General features: G+C 43.9%; 1 protein-coding gene across 2 annotated transcripts in view; it reads left to right on the top strand.

Moving 5' to 3' along the window:
- The window catches only part of TANC1 (tetratricopeptide repeat, ankyrin repeat and coiled-coil containing 1), a 736,024-nt gene that overhangs the window by 191,385 nt on the left and 521,913 nt on the right, over nt 1-22,726 (top strand). For both annotated transcript variants that reach the window (XM_069225129.1, XM_069225130.1), the window contains one exon: nt 2,756-2,947. In XM_069225129.1, coding sequence (XP_069081230.1) covers nt 2,756-2,947 — 192 coding nt within the window. The remainder of the gene's footprint in view (nt 1-2,755; nt 2,948-22,726) is intronic.

Raw genomic sequence — 22,726 nt, 5'->3', positions numbered from 1 at the left:
GAGGTAGAACAGCTTTCACCTTGACACACCTTGAATCTGCTGCCACCACCGTAGGGAAAGGGTGTGGCAGGACCCAGCCAAAGTACTTCTCCGGGTTTCATTGTATGACCTCGTATCAGTCTTTGCAAAGGTGAAATTTTACAGAACACTGTCTCTTCTTCACCTTTTTAGAATACTCAATAAACGAAAATGCAAACTAAGGTGCTTAATGGCTAACCACCCCCTCCTCTTTGCTACTATCACTCTGACGCAGTGCAAGGATGTAGCCATACATCATCAGCAATACCAAGCGTTTGATTTGTTTGCCATTCCACTTGAATCCTTGGAGGAATTGGATGCTGAAGGTTTTTAAGGTGTAGACTTTACTGTCATGGCTTCATCCTTATTGTTTCTTGATCATTCATATGACCTGGCAGGAACACCCGCTTCTCTGATTGGGCTCTACGATACAGATGTTGATTTTCAAAGCCCCAGCAGTATTTGGCATCTGTCCAATACCTGTTACTGCTACAGCTCAGATGATCAGTTTGCTCAGTTCAGTCACAACCAGAGCATTGTCCTTTCATGCCACACCCCTTTTTGTACTCTCCTTCCCTCTCGTCTTCAAGTCACAGAGCCACATGAAACCTTGAGTAGGCCCAGGTAGCTAGCTTGCTACCCCCTGCTGTCTCCATTATGGATGAGGGGTTTGGAAGACACTTGCGTTGAGTGAGATTTTCAGGCGATTATACAACTTGTTTGCTCTAGTCCCCTTTGATGCAGCAGTTGATAAACATGGAGGCTGCAAGCCAGCTGTTTTTACCCCCAACATCTCCTGTAGCCCCAGAGCTCCTATAGATATCTCACTGCTGCCCTACCTGCCGATTTTTATAAGATAAGAAGATTATGTAGGATGGTCAAGCCATGCATACTTTCCCTTCTCTCTGGCCTTACCTGAAAACACCCTCATGGAAGCCTGATCCCTTTAGGTGAATTATCATATCTGTTTCCTTATCTTCTAGCTAGTTGTGGCCTTGACCTGTACTGGGAAGGGTGACAAGGAAAGGCCAGGGTTACTTTGGTCTTTACTGAGTCCTGAATACAGTTAGGTACACCTCTGATACCAATAGTTTTGCATAATAATCCGTGTAGGTTCTACGCATCTATTATATTTATTGTCCTTGCCATTGATGGAATAGAAAATTGCCCTGTGGCTAAAAAGCCCGAAGATTACGTAGCGACATCGGATACTTAGCAAAACACTCACAGATTCTGCCATTTGCCAATTTTCACCCCTGAGCAACCTTAATTCATTGTTTGGTGAACAGAAAAGGACAAACAAGCCACCGTAGCTCATGCTGTTTTAGGTGAAGATATTACATAAGATTTACATTGCTGTGTAAAAACATTGCATTACTGTTGAACAAACCCGTACTTTGTCAAGCTCCTCCCTTTGTCAGACTGCTCAAGAGTCCTCAGAAGTTCAACTCCTCCATCTTCGAAACCTCGTTTGCATAGAAACCTCTGCTTGGGCCGCTCTGCCCATTTATATTAGAACAATACCCAACCTTCTCAGGTTCATTAAACAGCTAAAACTTCACATATTCTACCTTGACTTGTGCGAATCACACCTCCCCGTTATCCCATAATCGGTGCCCAAATATTTATCCAGTTACTGTCTGACTTCCTTTCATGCCCCTATGCTGTAACTGCAGCTCTTTTGTGCCCAATGTTATCCTGTCTGTTGTGATGTTATTTATTAAATCGTGTAAAGCGCCCTCATAACATAGTGGAAGTGCGCTACATAAAAGTGGTAAATAAATAAATGGTTCCCTAGTCTCTGTTCTCTTCTGCTTCCAGCAAAAATAATTACCCACTTAGGATTTTCTAACTATAAATAGCAGGTTATTGTGAACAGCAATATAAACCGTACCAGTCTTTCATCCTTTGAAAGTAGTCTATTTCTTAAAGTGCTGGCAGGTTCATACAGTATCTTTACATTAGGCAGATACATTAATATTTAATGGGTAGGCTGTCAAGATTTACTTACATTTCGTGCTTTGATTCGCAGAGGTTTGGTGCACCTGGGTTCCAATTGTGTTTGAAAAACAGCATTTCACAAATGTAAATTAAACATTCTGATTCATAGAATAGGAATTACGAAAAATGTATGAATGTGCCTCGTTTGCAAGTTAAAAGTTTCATTGTGTCCATTTTGGGTTACAGTGGGGGCGGTGCTGTTACAACACGGACCAATGTCAATTTGAAGCATTTATAATCACTCTTTGCATTTAGTTTCCAACTTCTAAGCTCAGGCAACGTTTCCTCTGCAAGATGATGGTGTAAGCGCCTTTACACTTTGGAAAAGGGGATGGCATGTCGTAAGTTTGATAGGGATGGAGGTGAAGTGGTTTCTCCACAGGGAACAATATAAGCCCTCTTTTAAAAAAAAAAAAAACTACATTTGCAAGTGCACATTTCGGGGGAACCAGGGTTTATTTTTTCAGCTTGTTGCCACTCTACACACTTAAAATATTATGCATTGAAGTAATTCTCTAAACTTGTGACTCTCTTAAATGACCTGGAGTTCTCCCGAACTTTTTTGTGAAACCCCTAAAAGTAGGAAGTCTACTGTAGACATGAGCATATATTTATAGAGTATTTTCCGAGTTCTGAAACGTGGTTTTAAACAAACATTGCAATGATTGTACCAAATTTCAAGTGGATTTCTGTGCGTTTGATAAATATTCTAAAATGTGTGTTATATTTTCAACAGGTGAGGAAAATGCAGCTCAAATTATTACTAATCCTGGTCACAACTCCGATTACCCATTTGGTAGGATTTCTACACCGGACGACCAGTTCAGAATGAGTTTAACTAAAGGGGTTTCAATGTCATTGCCTTCATCGCCACTGCTGCCACGCCAGCCCTACTCCATGCCAGCGCGGTCAAATAAAAAATCTCCAGGTAAGATTTACTTGCTGAATTTCACTGTTGTATTGCTAAAGTAGTTAAAGTGATGTGATCATTTTCTAAAACGATGAGCAGTTGGTTCACTAACTTATATGTAACTTGATAATATGGTTGTCATCATGTTCTTAAAATGTTTAACGTCTTTGCTGAACTTGTACCCTCTTGTCATCACATGTCACACTCAAAGGATTGAAGCGTTACCATCATGCATTGGTGCACAGTCTCCTTTCATCACCCTTTTACACTCTGTCAAGCATGAAAGCAAGAAATGGTCAATTAAATCACCAAAAAAAATCTTACTTATTTCCTCATTTTCCTACTACTTTTGTGCTTTTATCTTTCGACTGCTTGACTTTAAATTCTGGTACTGTGTATTAAATTTACTGAAGCTTTTCCTTTGATATATGTTCTGTCTATACTTTTAGTCTCGAATCTAAGCACCAATTTTTGATAAAATTATTATACTCAATTTTATTTAATCTAATTATTTGTACTCTTGTATGAGCAAGTTGGATGTATGAGCAGCTTTGAAAGGTTTGCACAGCCACTTTTTAGTGTTAGTTCTTCTGGCACTCCCCTGCTTCTGCATATTCTTTCACAGATTCTAGTAATCACCCATCTTGCTTCATATTGAATCCTGAGCAGTTCAGCTTTCTTAGCAGGCGCCATTTTGTGGCAGTAAATTTTATTTTTATAGCATGTGTGGCTGCAGGTTTTACTGTTTTGCAGCACTTTAACAGTTATGGTGTCCCAACTTATGGTACTTTAATTATTTGTGAGCTCCAGGTAACTCAGGGTTTTTATCTGAAGGTGTGATAACCTTTCATCTGTCTTGGTCTGTTGAGTATCGGTAGGCTTTAGTTAGGCAAAGAAAAGCTTTCTCGACCCAGCTAGTTGTGCATATATAAAAAGGGAGGGTCTGCACCGGGTCTGAGATGGAGAAATAGTGAACGGTGGTTCTACCAACCCCAGTGTGGTCATTTAAGCATTTGATGGAATAGTCATATGGGGAGTATGCTAAACAAAAGTAGTCTCATCAGGGTGGGCCCTAGTGCACGCTCCAGAATGAGGGTATGAATAAAATGATTACGCCAGGTAAATGAATGGATATTTAAGAGAGTATCTTTATAAAGCTTGAAGGGTGGGTCAAGAAACACTGGGAGAATAGGAGTCAAAGTAAGAGATTTAGGAGAATAGATAATCTTGTTACATAAGTAAACATCAATGTTTGTTCAAGAGGGGAAAGACTCTAGAGTAAGAGATACAAGGGTGAACATGGTGAAGTGGCAGGGACAAGCTATGGGACCAGAATGGGCTTAGGAAGTGCCAGAGGAGGGGCTAGAGAGAAAGGGGAATCCCCATAGGCAGTAGTCACTAGAGAGAGTAGTCACATACACAGAAGAGAGTTCAAGGGTGGAACTTGAGGGTGAGAAGATCCTGCAATAGACACTGGAAAGAGTGAGCACATAGGACCAAAGAACCTTGTTCAGAAGGAGAGCAGTAAAGGAGACGAAGTTTATAGGCACACTTCAAAATGCATAATCATCTGGAAAAGTATTTTGAATGGAAGAGGATCTGCAAGAAGAAAGATCATTGCTGTAAGGAAGTGTTGGTCTCTGCCAGGACTATAGCAGGAGTGGATTACTGTACATAGCAGGAAGTTGTGTTTCTCCTGCAACTGATTTAAAATGGGGGAATAAGGAGGCTTAACCCTGGGCAGGGGAATAGGGGGTGCCACCATACTGTGGAGAACAGTTTTTCACTCCAGAATGATGACCAGCACAGACTTGGTCAAGCTGGGTGCACATGGTTCGTATGCTTTAGCCCTTCATTTTTTTTAACGAAACATGCATTGGTCCGTTGATTTGCTAGTCACCATTGGATCAGTTGTGCTCATGGCTATTATTTCTAGCCTGCTGCATGTATGCTAGTGTGCCAAGGTGATTTGCTGGTATGGTGCCTTTGGGTAATGCAGGTAGTTAGCTGCTGGTCCCTACTTTAGTTAACTGAGAAAAACAAGAATTGCCATTGTTGACAGTTACACATTTTGGATACTGCTGAGAGTGAGCCTACATGAAACAGTCGGCGTGCAGGTTACACTGAAAGACTGACCTGAACAGTTCATGGTGGTGTGTGTGTATTGGGGTCAGTGCTTCAAATTTCGAATTCTTATGCATTCAACCTGCAAGTCCATTATTTAGCACTATTTTTAGATCAAAATATGTCCTTGCATCACTTTTTGATAATCAGAGCACATTTTAAGGTAAAACAATTCTGCAAAAAACACAAAAGGAGCCCGAACACCAGCTCCTTCATGATAGATTTTTGCTGTGAATGGTACGTAATTATGCAGTTGGAGTAATGAAGTCATTTTGGCGTGGTGTAATGCAAAATTCCTGTAAGTATGCAAATCATGTCAGTATAATTTAAATTTCCTCGAGGCCTAATCAATATCTCCCTGTCTTTCCTACCACAAGTTAAGCTTGTTCAGACTGAATTATCATCTTTACCAAGTTAATAAAATTAAATGCTTTCTGCACAGCGACCACCTCAAGTCTACATCACGCTCCCTAGTGATTTCAGGTATTGATGGAGGAAATGCTATCCTAGCATGCCTGCAGTCTAATACCTTGTCCCCCTTCAGGCTGTCCTCCATCCCACTGCCTGCTTAATTGCTTGAACAAACAAACATTATCATGCTACACCTTCACCATGGCTTACTTTAGGTGATGGGAAAACGTTTCAAATCTGCCGTTCTCACATACCAGGTCCCCTGTGTTGGCAGATTACGCTATTTAGCGAATCTGCTTAATATTTCTGGCAGCCCAAGAATTTCCAGGAGCAAAAACTCACCTCTTTTGAAGTTTCCAAAAAGGCAGTCTTCTGAATCTGTAAAGCAATACTTTTGTGACTCTGGTACCATAACATTTTTTCATACGAAAAAAGGTCTAAAAATGAACCTTTTATAACTGTTGCCAAAGTTGTCAAAGACAGTCATGCACTGTTCCTAAAACTTTTGTTAGCAAAGCAAAAAACGTGAAACAGGTTTAGAGCCTGCCCATTGCTTACCAGGGTTTTGCTTTAACGCCATTCCAGTATCCTTGTTTCTTATTGGTCAGCGTCTCCTGCTTCCAAGTCACGAGAATTTAGTTTTCCCTGCTGTGGAGCATGGTCAGTGTTCAGCTTTCTGTCTGTGCCTAGTGGCTTTCCACTGCAAGTACTTTTTTTCATTTTTTGCATGCACTTTATAAGTTCATGTGTCTCCAGTCTTTCACTCCTTGGCGTGCGTGCTCTTGCCCAGTCCCACCTCCTCCTGTAGTCTATTGTGTTGCTCCTCCCACCCTCCTCTTTCGCACCTCCCTCCCCTTCCGCACCTCCCTCATGTTGCTTGCCCTACCACCCACCTCTCAATGTCTGGTGTGTTGCTGCCTTCCTCCCAAAACCCATGGTTCCCCTGCCCCTCTAAATCTCCTGTCCACCACAGAAAGCATTAAACAAAGACAAATAGGTCTTGCATTTGTGAGTGCTAGTCAGCTTTGTTTAATGCTTTCTTTAGATATGTTGCACAGCAGCTGGAGTTGATCATGGTTTTAAAGAAAAGAATGTGCAGACGCGGTCATCGCTGGCCGCGTCATATGGCTTTTTTTTTTTTCCTACAAGCCATGTTGTACAACAACCCCACAGCTGTGCAACTTGCCTGAAAAAGAAAAAAAAAACATTGACAAAGCTACAAGATTTTGCACATGAGAAACATACCTAGTGGCATTGCCAATGCTTGTTAGGACCTCTCTTAGCAACGTTGCCATGATGCAAACCCTCACTTCTGAGATTGGGCTATTTATAAGTATGACAGACATCTTTTAGTATCTTTTGTTTGCCACATAGTGTTGCACCTAGATGTTTCTAATCCATTTACTACCCCTCTCTTTTCCCTACTTTACAGTTCACCCGTCTGCATGCGATTTCCTCCTTAGTCAATGCCCTTTTTTCTTTGCCCCCTCGTTGAAGCAGTTTTCTCACAGCATTGCCGTGCTATGCAGCAGTTGTTGTATGTAAAGCACCATAATACCGTTTGGGTAAAGCGAGGCTATATAAAATAACTTAAATAAAAATGCGGATATGTATCACCGTTTTAGGACCTTTTGCAAAGTAACGGTTCTTTGCTTGCAGTTTTACCGATTGCTGTAGTGGAACCTAGCAGCGGTGCATGCAGTCCGGTGCCTTAGCGTGTTATTCTGCTAGCTTCTACTGCCGTTCTTTAAATCGCTTCTCACAATGACGCAGGGAGGGCACTCGATCTCCAATTAACTGCCCTCTGAAGCTGACTTGGCCCTAAAAGTTCTCAAGTATGTCATCGGTGTGCTTCCCATCTAATCTCTCTGATTTGGTATGTTTAGAAATGTAAAACCTGCGGTTTTGAAGAGTGATTTCATGCAGGCTTTATTTTTAGAGTGGCTCTTCAATTTCATCTTCTTGCAGCTGGGGGAGGCTTATGTGTTATTATGCACTAATCCATTTTTTATATATCTTTTGGGGATCTAAGATAAGATTCCAACACATAGTTAACACTTTGAAATATACTTTGGCGTTAACACATGTTTGAAATATTTTCACACCTCTGATTTCTTCAAATTGTATTTTTTCACTTATTACTGTAAGTATTGCTTCATTTGCCCCTTGAGGGGGCGGGAGGGCGGAGACCATTCTCTGTGTTTGCCCCTGGGAACACCGTGGTCAGCTGGAGAGGGTCTCTTCACTTCATCCCACCTCTGAATGCGCTTCCTGACATTTCGCCATAACAGACTGAAGGTTGTTAGCACCGTGTAATTTATGAAATTTGTAATCTGTATTATAAATTGATGTTCTAGTATTTGGTCTCGAGGTGGGTGGTAGTCAATAGATGTTTTCTTTTCCACTTAGAGCTCGCATTATAATTAAGGCCACTGGAATTAATGCTGTATTTTCCCTATAATTATGGTTCAGCACACTCGCCACGCAGTCCACCATCTGCTGCATAGTTTGCAGATTTCAACAAAAATTGTATGACAAAAACAGAGCACCTCACATTGTGCTGCATAGCGACAGGCCTTACGCAGTTTAACTGGCTACCTTTCAGTTACTGATTGTATTCGAGTGGTAAACCTATATTAATCATGAAGTGAAACATTTTCCATTAAGTATTAAAATGACAAAATAGTATAATTCTGGTGAGGAATCAATCTGCCGCATAATATGGCGCATAATTTAGTCATTTCTAATGCATATTGTGGTCGTCCGTTGCCGCGTAATTCTAGTGACCTTGGTTATAATTATAGAACATTTCATGGAATGCAACAATAAAATAAAGAAATGTAAAACAGTTATTTTTTAAGCTGCGTGTGTCTACTCTATTCCACCATAGAGCATAGTTGCTGAATATTGCCTTTTTCATATTGTACTTCTGTTTCACACCTAGCAGTCCAGGGAGTTCGGTTCCACATCAAAGCGCTCCTCATAAATGGTTGCCATCAGGAAGTGCTCAGTCAGGTGCATACCTGCCTTTAGAATTTTGATCGAACCAGCTTTCGTTATTGATTAAAAAAAATGTTCAAGTGCTTTAAAGGGTGCAATTTCTTAATTATTTAAGGTACTCTTTCGTTTTGTCACGGAGCCTATTAAAAAATACCCAGGCATGTAATCTGGTCTGCTGGTGTGCGGAGTGTTCCCTTCGGGCCGACGAGGGTTTCCCGCCTGATCCGCATTCTGTGCATTGGTTTCATTCCTACTCGGTGACATCATCTGAGCTCTCACGGGCCCTCGAGTGTCCGCTGACGCCTTCCAACCCCTGAAGCCGGAAGCAGGGCTGCAGGGCCTTTATCTCAAGAGCATTTGGGCTAAAATAAACTACAAGATGTTTGTCCTCAGAGGTGAGCGGACCTGCAAGGAGAACGACTCAAAATCTACAATAAAAAACAAGCACTGGTAAAGCCTCTGCTTTGTGGTGTTTTTTTTCTACAGTGCTTTGTGTAGTAATTATTATCAGTGCCCATGAGACTGTTGTCCTTGGTGCAGTTCAGAGCCTGAAGTGCCATCGCACTTCAGTCCGGTTCTGCCGGTTAGTGGTTACTGGTGCCCGTGCACCTCGCTGGCCTCCTTGCCAGTCCAGTGCAGTAGTCCACTGGGGTGGGAGTACAGTCACGCCGATTCCAAGCTGTACTGCGTCTGGGAACGCTCTTTGTAAAAACAAAACATGAACTGGAAACTCAGGGACGGGCGGGAGGTGCTGCGGGGCGGCAGTGCGAACTGAGTCAGAAGGAAAAAGTAGTGCGTTTGCAACTAATTAAAATGGCCAGAAATGAACTGATCAATGGGACTGGGTCAGTCTGCAAGGCGTAACAAAACAGCCTCACGGCGCGTAAATCATTTACCAACGAAATGAAGGGATTTTTGAAAGGCAGGACCAGGAACAAATGAAAGAGATGGGTGTCAGATAGGCATAGTTAAAGCTCACAGTATAGATTACAACACCTTAAAAAGCAGGCTTGCTCGCTGCTATGCTCGAGCTAATAACGTCTGTGGGGGTGTAATCAGACACACAACTCCACTGGCAAACAGCCAAGGAAGAGGTGCTGTGTAGTCAAGGAAAGTGATGTGTAGAGGTGAGCTGTCCCCTGCACAGCCGCACTAGCCATTGATGCCATCAGCAAGCATTCCCCCAATAAGCTAATGGCAGCAGGCCGGATGAACTCCGAAGATGGACATTGCAAGGATATATTCAGCAGCAGCCTTAGATATCAGTTTCTCCTGTAAGGAACATTTAAATGAAGATCTGGGAGTGGGAAAGATTGTGTATTTTTAATTCTTTTGGAGCAGTGGGGGTATTGCCTTGCAACATTTTTCTTGACATTCATTTTTTAGCCTCATCCCATTGATGCTAAGGTGTGTGACATCACCAGCCAATCCAGTATACTTTGCCTGTTCTTTAATTTGCTATTGTTTTCCAGAAGTGAGTAATCAAGCAGTGCACCACATGAGAGAAACGTACAATATAATTACACAGTAATGTTAATTTTCCATTTTAGTAGTTCACTCCACGGAGCCACTGCAACCTCGTTAGCCCCCATAACTGCACTGCCCAATCGTCTGGGTAAAAAAGTGTGAGGCTAATATATGGTGAGTAAAGGAAATGTAGAGTAGGGAGGTTTTGCTCGACTCCTATTGGAATGTGTAGCATTGTATTCTTAAATCTCGTTTCTAAATAATAATAGCCGTTTCTAATGGCATTTTATGCTACTGTTCTTTCATTACAAATTTCTCTAGGTAATGGGCATTACTGTTACGCATTTTGATAGTTCTGAATCTACCGACCTTGAATGGTGTGGTGGTCTGGGCAGGATTCGAAATTGTGATATGGAGAAGAATAAAAACTCAGTATGTTTTTTTTTTTGGAGGCGTAACTCTGATAAAGTAAATTCTGACAACCTTTGAGAAGGTCAAATGTTGCTGGATAAGTACCTTGCTCCTAGCAGCTGATGTTATAAATGTAAAAGAACAAAATAGCTAAAAGAGCGCCTTGAGTGTAATAATCGCGGTATTTATACCAATGTTATAGATTGCGTCTTAGTTAAAAAAAAAGAAAGTGTATTGGGGGCAATAAACATTTTTTAAAACATTGCTGAGAAGTCTGAGTGAACACAATGAGTCTGCGCTGTGAGCTTCACAAAAGCAGGTTTCCATCCTCTTGTAGAGAGCTGTAGGCTGTCATGGTAGTCAAGGCGCACGCTGATTATTAAATAACAGGGTGGGATGGGAGAACGGAGCCGTGAACTGAAAGATAAAAGCGGGGATCTTCCAACAATGGTCAGTATGACATCTTCTGTGAGTCCTGTCAAACGAAATGATCGCTTGTCTGCTATTTGCATATCCCTAAAGTGTGAGAGAAGCAGTTGGGGGTGGAACTCAAACTGTCAAACCAGAAACCACTGTCTAGAGCTAAACACTAGGAGTTTCTTTTGAACATTGACTGATAACTAATACTGACAACACATAGTTACTGCCCTCTCCAGTTACTATCGCAACGTTGTGGTCATTATTTCAGGGCTTGCATCACTAAAATTGACTGTGTAGCCAATGTACCTTAAATAGTATTGCCACTGGAACTGTTAATTCTCAAAGTTAATCTGTGTATTATAGGTTGTGAATGTACTCGGGTATAGTTTGATGCAGTGCTTAATTTGTGCTTGTTGTTTCCGGTGCTGAGCACCGGCACTTATTTTTGAGGGCCGGGGCTTACTCTTCTGCCTCAAGCATTTGCTGCTAGCAAAAGACACACATGGGAAAGACGGAGGAAGAGAAAAACGAAAACGCGTCACAGAGGAGGAGAGTAGAAGGCTGCAAGAGTGAGCTGAAGGATCAGCGAGTGGCTTTATATGGATTGAAGAGGCCTGAGATGGCTTCAGGATTACGCCCTCTCAGTATTTCGTGTTCACACATTTAATCGCAGCAGCCGCGTGTTTAAGAGGAGGGCTTTTGGCGCCGACACCTTTTATTTACAAATTAAGCACTGGTTTGGTGTAGTGGGAGGATCTTTAAGCATTATATATTGGAAGAATACATGTTCACTGAAAAGATTTACCACCCTTGATCTTGTGTCCAGAACGGGATTGACAGGTGCAGGCCGGGCTCTTACCTTTTTCAAAAGTAATGGTACTTGATATTAGGTATTCTGGTGTCGCAGTTTATTTGTAATGATAATAGTGCTAAATACCCTTCTAAAATGAGTGACGGACCATAATGTTCTCAAACCTAATGCTATTACGACCTTTTAAATTCTCTTAAACATGATTTAATAGTTGATTACAAACGTATTTCCCCTTACTGGAACATCACAGAACTTGCACATATATTTTGTTTACTAAAGTGGTGATCAGATTCTAGTGTGATTAGATGAAATGTGTGGTAGCATAACTGCATTTTTGCAGAGAACTGTGCACATAATATAACATTTCAGAAAAACGAGCCATATTGTACTTATCTTTTGAAAGTATGCAAACATTAACCCATTGCTACAATAAAATTACTATTTAAATGATATTGTTGTTATGACTTAATGAAGATCTTCCATATCAGTTAAGGCCAAGGTATGGGTAATGCTAGTCTTTAAAAATATATTTATTATTAATGTAATCCTTTCTTCTGGGTAACATTTCGAATGCATGCCAGAATATGTCAGACTTTTCACACGGGTTACTTTTATTCCGACTTAACATCGTGTTCTGTAGTAGCATTCAGGGCATTATTTGGTCCTATATCCTATTGTTTGAATATTTTTTTTTCTTGGGCTTGTGGGGTGTGAAAAAAGGGAAGGCGGGTGAGCTCTTGTAAAAGGCAAGTGATTGATTATTCCCGTCTACAAAATACGTGAACTTCGTGGTGGGTTTTGTATTTGATATTTTGTTTGAAGTGAATAGATTTTGACAGGCTGTAGTTCTGTATAGCGTAATATGGAAACCCTTTAAAACGTGAATTACAAAAAGTAACCTGCATCAACTTAATATGGTACATTTTTGTATTTTTCACTAGAGGTGTCAGTTGTCTCAAATACCCTTTAATCTTTGTATGTGATCTCTCAGTGCTCTGGAAATAATACAGGGCACAATACAGGGGCAATGTCCCTACAAGTTGGGGGCAAGAACAGAAAAGCTGTAAATCTCTGTGACGGATGCTGAGCTATTGATAGTGACTCCTATGAAGTGGTTTGTGACCCACCAGTTGGTTAGAAAGAAATTGTTTGTGCTGTAGCTGATGGTATGTTGAAGAAAAGCCACTTCAGCCATTAGAAAAGCTGATGACCACGTTAGTCAACAAGTGTGGTTTCCAGCCATTATGGACACCAATATTAGCATGATTTCCAACAGGAGAGAGAAAGCCAGGTCATATCCTCAAGCAGAAGCAGGAGGACCCTCCTGGGGATCCTTAATATTCAGTCAGAAATCCAACCACAGTGCTCCTTTATAACTACGAGCTTCACTGATAGTTGACTTTGATGTGTATTCCAGGTGGGTCCAGAGTCTATGCTTTCTGTCACCAGTGATCCTTGTTTTTATCAAGGATCCAGAGCTCTCCCAAGTCCTCGTCTAATAAACCTAGATGCAACCGCTGTCTGTGATCCTATTGGGGTGTTCAATGTGGGTTAATACTGGTAATGTCTCTCTGTGGCAAATGCCCTTGATACCTAAGAAGAGACCACAAAATATCCCCATCATTATCCTTCAACAGGAGGTCTCTCTTGATCAACTCTAATCACCTTAATATTTGTTTTTTTTCTATCAGTAAATTCTCCGTCCTAGTATTCCTCTTCTGTCTTTTGCCTCCTGTCTTTCTGCAGTTGTTGTTGTTTTCAGCTCACTTATCAGTCTCGTTTCCAGTTATGTTGTTCTGTAGCGCCAAGCAAACTCCTACAGACTTAGTGCTCCACAAATATTTATTTTTTTAATCCGGAAGGCATGGATGGAAGCTTACGGGAGCACATTGCATGTGCTTTTGCCACCACTAATACTATCGACTGGTAATTGCCTTTGATGAAGTTTAGAGATAATGATACATTTGTTACTGTAACAGTGAGATGGCGCTTCCTAATTATTCAAAACATGTTGATCACAGGCTGGATACCTCTTCTAAGCACCCAGATTTTAGATGCATACATAATTCTTCAAGGGCTGGTCACATAAATTAATGAGCGCCTAATTAAAATTCAGCTGATTCTTCAAATTCAATTGATTTGTTATGTAGCTAAAGAAAAAGCTAAAGATGAATATATATTTTGTAGCATTTGAGGTATCTCCTGTCTTTGGGCTGCTGTGGTAGATCCTGAGACCGACTGTCACCAGCACTGTACTAGTCAGCAGATAGCAACTGACAAAAAGAGGGATATTTGAAACATTTTGACAAAGGTTGCCTTGCATCATTAGATGAATACATTGTTTGTCCCGCTAGAACTTTAAAGTAGGGGTGAGGGGGAAAGATGAATTTGGCTATTACTATTGTGTGCCAGTTTCAACACACATGATTTTAAGACGATCGACTACTGAGCTAGTATATTGAAAGGAAAGTGCATCTTTACCATATGTTTGACGAAAACATTTGTGTGATGCAGTCATTTTCTTGTTTAGTGCAGGTCTGATCGTGTAGTCCCGAGGACAAGCCTCATTCTCTTTGATGTTTGATATTCAAATTCATTTTGTAGAGTGCTCTCTGAAAATAGCTGTCCTATACAAAACAGTTCTTAAATTATTAAAAGAAATAACAAGCGTGGTCCCGTTCATTTATTGTTCACTGTCTTCAATATAAACAAACCATTCAGCCGCCTGTGTGTTCCGTCTTGTGGGATCCTCTACGCTTCCTTTTTAGTAGACATTCCATTGCACTTTTCGAGATTGGTCATGGGAAAGTCTGCTTTTATAATAACCCCAGTGACTCGTGTCAAAAAATCTGATGCCTGATCCTGAGCATAAACAAAACAAGAGATCCTTTGTTTCTGCCGACCCACGATTTCCATCTTCCACTGTGCAGATGGGTCTTGTCGCCTGCCCTCCTGACGCCCACGCGAGTTACACTGAGTTTTCAGAGGCCTAGACTCAATACTTCTGAGAGATCTGCAGAGCTGCAGCAGAATTGACATTTTTCCAGTTGAATCGCCTCACAGGCATTCATGCATGTCAGTAGCCCTCCTGGTCTTCTAAAGCAGTATTCCCTAGCACAGAGTTGTCCATTGAGTTGTAGGGGGCTGCCCCCTAGATTGTTTGGACCTCATCTATTTCACTCCGACAGTACAGCAGTGCAAGCGCATCTGGGTGGATAGCGTATTGTAAGATGTAGCTTGTAATACTGAAAATGCCTCGCATATGCAGGCCCGTAGCAAGGACTTGTTTGCACAAGGCAGGGTGACTTTTTGCCACCCTTTGAAATTATCGCTTTAAAGAGAAGACTGCGTGCTGGTATGACACCCTCTGCTGGCCCAATCTTTATCTGGTAGATTGGACCGACCTGTCTGCAGCCATCCTCTCCGGTCACTTCTGGCCCTCGGCTTTAATAGATAACTTTAGGGGGCATATGTGTAATATAATGTGGTTGGATTCAGACAGCTCCATATCTTACTCCTATTAATGATGAAACTCCCGCAGAGAAATATATGCTGGGGAGGGATGTGTTCAATTTGTTAGGAAAATAAAGGCTTGGTGTATGAAACTGTTTTGCTGTTGGCAAGCCTGTGACTCGCAAATAACCTTTTCTGTGATGGCAGGACAATTTGTCACAATGTATTAATGACGCATTTTAAGTTTCCGATGTCTGCAAATAGCCTTTCACGACCTGTATTGATTCGTTAAAGAAAAGGGACGTGTCCTATACATGTCGTTATGCAATAAGTGTGTGGTTTGCAGCTCGAGTTGCTGTCATAATCCATTGATAAATTACCGAGACCCGATAGGGTGTGGTCCCGAGGAGCAGCTTCCCTCACATGAGTGGTGGCATCTGGTAGTGGGCCAGGGAGCAGACGTGGTCCCTGTAGTGGTAATGCCTGCATTTCTTTTTAAAGCGGTCTCTGTCCTTTATGGGATAGATGAAACGCTTGTTTTTTAAGGAACAAATGCCCTCCATTGGGAACGTGAATTGCAAGGTTGAAGGTCTGCTTTTCCTCACAGGCCTTCTTCATCTGTGCATTTGCACACTTTCGCAAGGGGCCGAAAAGAAGCTCCTGCCTCATCGCTATTAACGTGGCAAGAGTTTTAGTGACCTTCTGTGAATAAGCATTAGTTCGCCAGTTACAATGTCAAACTAAAGCTCAGAGTACAAACAAGTCAATGTGCGAAAATAGGCTAACTGGATTGCGACTTGACCTTATTATCCCATACACAGTAAGACTGTTGTTACCACTTCTATTTTTTAATATACATTTCCTACTGTAAAACTACGTGTCTGTAAGTGGCTACTACTCCATAGACAGGCATAGAGTAAGTTTCCTGGTACAATAGAATTGTGAGTACATGCAGACAAAAAATCTCTGAAGGAAGACAAGTACATATTTTGACTGATCTTGTAATTAATATTTCAGCAGTTAGGCAGTCTGATATGTGTCAGTGGCCTGCCTGGAGCTTGATGTTTTCAGCTCTGTCCCTGGGTAGCGTCTCACTGTTCCACCTGATAGACAGTAACCTGAGACCCACGTGACATCGCACGTGGACCCAACCGTGACAAGACAACAGGTCACAGAGGGGACCGACTGACAATCACAATATACAACTTCCTGAGTTACATCAGTGCGTTTGTGACCCTGATGGCAAACTCAGGACTAGATGTCTTTGTTTTATTTTGTGACGGTCTCCCTTTACCTCTCCACACTCGTAGCATACACAATAACCTTTCATGAACTGGAGGGCACCAAACTGATGGAAATGGATACATGGAAACAATTGTACTTGTTGTTCAGGCTCTTAATCGAAAGCTTTTCACCCAAGCTGTAGGACATGAGGAAATGTCTTGGGAGCACAGCAGAACTCCACCTTAAGTTCATGGGTGTAGCCTTGTTTTGTTGTAGGAGTGCAGTAGGTTTTACCTCCTTTGTAAGCCGACGTGGAACTGGTCGGTAGTAGTTAAGTTCTTATTTGCTCTTTCTTGGTATGCCTTGTTGGAGCCTTCGTGGTGATTTTTATTGTGCTTTTGCGTGCACAAGCTCACATTTTGCTGTGGGTCGCTAGAGAAGGCAGTTGGTGCCTGAAAGGGTTTACAAGCACATATATTTTTTTTTAATGTGTGTTAAAACCAAGCAGACAGTTGAACCTAACGGCTTAAAATATCTAGTGATGCAACGGAAAATGTGTCTGATGACTAGGATTTTAGATAGTGGTGAAGTGAGAACATTCCGCTCACGGAGTAGGAACAGAGTACGAAGCCGATTTTTATGTTGTAAAAATGTATTTCAGTTTGCTGTTTTCGCAGCTCCCGATGCCCAGACATATCTATTGCATTAAATAGGTTGAATGAACAAAAGATTCTTTAACTATTTGGTTGGCCTTAAATGCACCCTAAATGAAAATATATGAACGTTTTACGCAGCTAAGATAAATGCATTGATCTGGTATAAAAGCTCAGTTGGATAATGCGATCAGTTCAGATGTCTACGTGTGTAAATGGAGAGGCACTTATTTGATTCCTGGTTGGTGTGCTGGGAAATACTGGCACGCATATTTATAGTGCTGCAGTGCCCTAGCCTGTGACAGCAGGTGGGGGACTGCATTGATACCTCCACCCAAATAGCCAAATAGTTTACACTTGTTTCCCTCTATGATCTTCTCCTTGGAGGAGCATACTGTAAGGAAATGCCTCCTTGGCATGGTTGCCCCCTGACTTTTTGCCTTTGCTGATGCTATGTTTACAATTGAAAGTGTGCTGAGGCCTGCTAACCAGGCCCCAGCACCAGTGTTCTTTCCCTAACCTGTACTTTTGTTTCCGCAATTGGCACACCCTGGCATCCAGATAAGTCCCTTGTAACTGGTACCCCTGGTACCAAGGGCTCTGATGCCAGGGAAGGTCTCTAAGGGCTGCAGCATGTCTTATGCCACCCTGGAGACCTCTCACTCAGCACAGACACACTGCTTGCCAGCTTGTGTGTGCTAGTGAGGACAAAACGAGTAAGTCGACATGGCACTCCCCTCAGGGTGCCATGCCAGCCTCTCACTGCCTATGCAGTATAGGTAAGCCACCCCTCTAGCAGGCCTTACAGCCCTAAGGCAGGGTGCACTATACCATAGGTGAGGGTACCAGTGCATGAGCATGGTACCCCTACAGTGTCTAAACAAAACCTTAGACATTGTAAGTGCAGGGTAGCCATAAGAGTATATGGTCTGGGAGTCTGTCAAACACGAACTCCACAGCACCATAATGGCTACACTGAAAACTGGGAAGTTTGGTATCAAACTTCTCAGCACAATAAATGCACACTGATGCCAGTGTACATTTTATTGTAAAATACACCCCAGAGGGCACCTTAGAGGTGCCCCCTGAAACTTAACCGACTATCTGTGTAGGCTGACTAGTTTTAGCAGCCTGCCACAAACCGAGACATGTTGCTGGCCCCATGGGGAGAGTGCCTTTGTCACTCTGAGGCCAGTAACAAAGCCTGCACTGGGTGGAGATGCTAACACCTCCCCCAGGCAGGAATTGTCACACCTGGCGGTGAGCCTCAAAGGCTCACCTCCTTTGTGCCAACCCAGCAGGACACTCCAGCTAGTGGAGTTGCCCGCCCCCTCCGGCCAGGCCCCACTTTTGGCGGCAAGGCCGGAGAAAATAATGAGAAAAACAAGGAGGAGTCACTGGCCAGTCAGGACAGCCCCTAAGGTGTCCTGAGCTGAAGTGACTCTAACTTTTAGAAATCCTCCATCTTGCAGATGGAGGATTCCCCCAATAGGGTTAGGATTGTGACCCCCTCCCCTTGGGAGGAGGCACAAAGAGGGTGTACCCACCCTCAGGGCTAGTAGCCATTGGCTACTAACCCCCCAGACCTAAACACGCCCTTAAATTTAGTATTTAAGGGCTACCCTGAACCCTAGAAAATTAGATTCCTGCAACTACAAGAAGAAGGACTGCCTAGCTGAAAACCCCTGCAGCGGAAGACCAGAAGACGACAACTGCCTTGGCTCCAGAAACTCACCGGCCTGTCTCCTGCCTTCCAAAGATCCTGCTCCAGCGACGCCTTCCAAAGGGACCAGCGACCTCGACATCCTCTGAGGACTGCCCCTGCTTCGAAAAGACAAGAAACTCCCGAGGACAGCGGACCTGCTCCAAGAAACGCTGCAACTTTGTTTCCAGCAGCTTTAAAGATCCCTGCAAGCTCCCCGCAAGAAGCGTGAGACTTGCAACACTGCACCCGGCGACCCCGACTCGGCTGGTGGCGATCCAACACCTCAGGAGGGACCCCAGGACTACTCTAAGACTGTGAGTACAAAAACCTGTCCCCCCTGAGCCCCCACAGCGCCGCCTGCAGAGGGAATCCCGAGGCTTCCCCTGACCGCAACTCTTTGAACCTAAAGTCCCGACGCCTGGGAGAGACCCTGCACCCGCAGCCCCCAGGACCTGAAGGACCGGACTTTCACTGGAGAAGTGACCCCCAGGAGTCCCTCTCCCTTGCCCAAGTGGAGGTTTCCCCGAGGAATCCCCCCCTTGCCTGCCTGCAGCGCTGAAGAGATCCCGAGATCTCTCATAGACTAACATTGCAAACCCGACGCCTGTTCCTACACTGCACCCGGCCGCCCCCGCGCTGCTGAGGGTGAAATTTCTGTGTGGACTTGTGTCCCCCCCGGTGCCCTACAAAACCCCCCTGGTCTGCCCTCCGAAGACGCGGGTACTTACCTGCAAGCAGACCGGAACCGGGGCACCCCCTTCTCTCCATTCTAGCCTATGTGTTTTGGGCACCACTTTGAACTCTGCACCTGACCGGCCCTGAGCTGCTGGTGTGGTGACTTTGGGGTTGCTCTGAACCCCCAACGGTGGGCTACCTTGGACCAAGAACTAAGCCCTGTAAGTGTCTTACTTACCTGGTTAACCTAACAAATACTTACCTCCCCTAGGAACTGTGAAAATTGCACTGTGTCCACTTTTAAAACAGCTATTTGTGAATAACTTGAAAAGTATACATGCAATTTTGATGATTTGAAGTTCCTAAAGTACTTACCTGCAATACCTTTCGAATGAGATATTACATGTAGAATTTGAACCTGTGGTTCTTAAAATAAACTAAGAAAAGATATTTTTCTATATAAAGACCTATTGGCTGGATTTGTCTCTGAGTGTGTGTACCTCATTTATTGTCTATGTGTATGTGCAACAAGTGCTTAACACTACTCCTTGGATAAGCCTACTGCTCGACCACACTACCACAAAATAGAGCATTAGTATTATCTATTTTTACCACTATTTTACCTCTAAGGGGAACCCTTGGACTCTGTGCATGCTATTCCTTACTTTGAAATAGCACATACAGAGCCAACTTCCTACACATACTTAATGTTCACAGTAAACAAAGCAGACTGAAACCTTCCTGCGATAGAGAATATAACAATTCTTAGGCCGTATTTATTCACAACCACATAAACACAACATTAAAAAACATCATCATATTTACAGTATTTCCTCAATACTCGCTCCTTTTCCCGGCAAAACTAAAGGTGACCATGGACGGTAAGACCACATTTTTCCAGACTCCGGAGGAGGCGTGGGACTGTCTGGAGGCCCGAGGGACCCAAATGGTGCGACACGCAAATGGGGGAGTACGCCGGGGCTCGGGAAGACGACAAGCCAGGAACTGACCCCGCTTGGCACCAACCCAGTCGCAAAAGGAAATGGGGAAAAAGGCGGCACTAGAGGCTGCTGCCTCCATGAGCAGAGAGGAGTCGCCCCCCAGGGACTCATGCGGAGAGTCGGAAGGCACGGTGATGTCCTCGATGGACCGGTTGAGCTGCTCTGTGCAGCAACCAAGGGTGACCCCCCAGACAGCGGATGAGCTTGGGTAATCGAAAAAGCAGCGCAGCCCTGAGGTGGAGGTGGACAGCGATCTGGTGGCCCCTCTGGGCGTGGTCCCCCCCCACCAGAGTCTCGTCCATTCCCACAGTATGGCGAGAACTAGAGTTGACAGTTTGACTGAGTTGCACTGTTGCAAAATATTGTGGGCAGCCTTCTGTTTAGGGGGCGCCCTGGGGAAGGGGAGCTGGGGTTCAAGATTGTTAGTTTTTATGGCGCTCTGCAGTAGGTGGGTTGTTAGGATTAGACATACAGTCAGACGCAGAAGGTCTCAGGCCAATGGGGCGGGCCAAAAAGGAAATGTTACGAATGTCTTTCCGATATGGCAGAGTATAATATGCTAACATGGAATGTGCGGGGGATCGGAACACCAAACAAAAGACACAAAATTCTGTCCTACCTAAAAAGGAGGGGCATCCAAGTGGCGTTACTACAAGAGACCCACTTAGCAAAAGGGGAAGCAGAAAAGATAAGGCGAAGATGGAGGGGTCAGGTGTATGCCACGGAGTATTCTGCATACGCTAGGGGGGTGCTGATATGGATACGTGCTGGGGTTCCCTTTGCAGTAGAATCCACCAATATTGATCAAGAAGGCAGATATGTGGTTTTAGAAGGAAGGTTACACAGTGTGCCAATTACCCTGAGTTGCATTTATGCCCCTAACCAGGACCAGATCCCCTTTATGACACGGCTGTCAGGTCAACTCACGAGTCAGCGGGGAGGAGGCCTCTTGATATGGGGAGACTTTAACAGCGTGTTAGATATAGAACTAGACTGCTCCACCCCACCACTATCTGGGGCAATGACAAGCAGAGTAGCCCAAAAACTTAGAGAATGGCTAGATGCATGGGAATTTTTAGACATATGGCGTGAGCAGCACCCTGCCGAAAAAGATTATTCATACTACTCAGGACTCCACGGGGTGCACACCAGAATTGAGAGGGTGGTTTTTACAGCAACACTGATGCAGGGGATGGTCCACTTTGAATACCTGGGACGCACGCTCTCTGACCATAATCCTCTACTGCTGACTTGGAGAGTGAAGGAGGTTAGGCCCCCCCATCCCGATGTGGCGATTGGCCCCTGGAGCCTTAGAGGACAAGGTGTACAGGGATGACCTTCGTCTCTTCCCGGCTGACCATATTAAAATTAACGAGGGATCCACTGACTCTAGATCCATTGAGTGGGAGACCCTTAAAGTGACAACCAGGGGATACTGCATGGGACAGACGACGGGGGTGAGACGAACGCTGGAATGGGAACTGACCAGACTCGAGAAGGAAATACATGAGGGGGAACGGAGACAGGGAACAGGTGAGCAGGAAAGGGAAAAGTATGCCCAGGCACGGAGAGACCACTCCCAGGTTGAGGAACAACTTAGATGCCATAGTGTGCAAAACTATATGGCCTCATTACACTCTGAGGAAGGGAGAACAGGCAGATTGCTGGCGTGGCTGGTAAGACCTGGAGGGGAAGGAGAGCCTATCACCAAGATGATAACCATCGAGGGAGAGGGAAGACACAGTCCGAACGCTATAAATGACGCTTTCAAGGAATACTATGCTCATTTATATAGGAAACCCGGGGAGCTCGACGACCCTGCTCTTAGGGCGTATCTGCAGCAACTCCCATTGCCAACGCTGACAAATGAGGAACAGGAGGAGCTTGGGGGCAGCTGTGACAGTAGATGAGATAAGGAATGCCATATCGCAATTAGCGCCCGGGAAGACACCGGGGATGGACGGCTTGCCTATGGATTTCTATACGAAACCTTACTGGCCCCCAGACTGGCGGAAGTGTACTCTGAGGCATTGAGCCGGGGTATGCTGCCGGCCACACTGAGGGAAGCATTTGTGGTCCCACTGCCCAAATCTAAAGCTAGAGAGACATCTGTTGCTAACTTTCGCCCCTTGTCAATGCTGAACAATGATTTTAAAATACTTAGCAAAGTCTTGGCCAATCGGCTGCTCGGCCACATGCCCAATCTGATACATGAGGATCAGAACGGGTTTGTCTCGCACCGGATCACATCCCTTAACTTGAGACTGCTATTTGCCATCCAACATATGCCAGGGGAAGCGAAACCTTTGACTGGGGTACTACTCGCCGTGGACTTCGAAAAGGCCTTTGATTCAGTTAGGTGGGACTACCTGAGGACAGTGATGAGAAAGATGGGGTTAGGAGAGGGTTGGGTAAAGTGGGTGGACCTGCTATATGCGTCCC

This window comes from Pleurodeles waltl, chromosome 3_1 (genome assembly GCF_031143425.1).
Source record: "Pleurodeles waltl isolate 20211129_DDA chromosome 3_1, aPleWal1.hap1.20221129, whole genome shotgun sequence".
Lineage (NCBI taxonomy): Eukaryota > Metazoa > Chordata > Amphibia > Caudata > Salamandridae > Pleurodeles > Pleurodeles waltl.
Note: the sequence above shows the minus strand (reverse complement) of the source record. Positions and strands in the feature narration are given on the sequence as shown.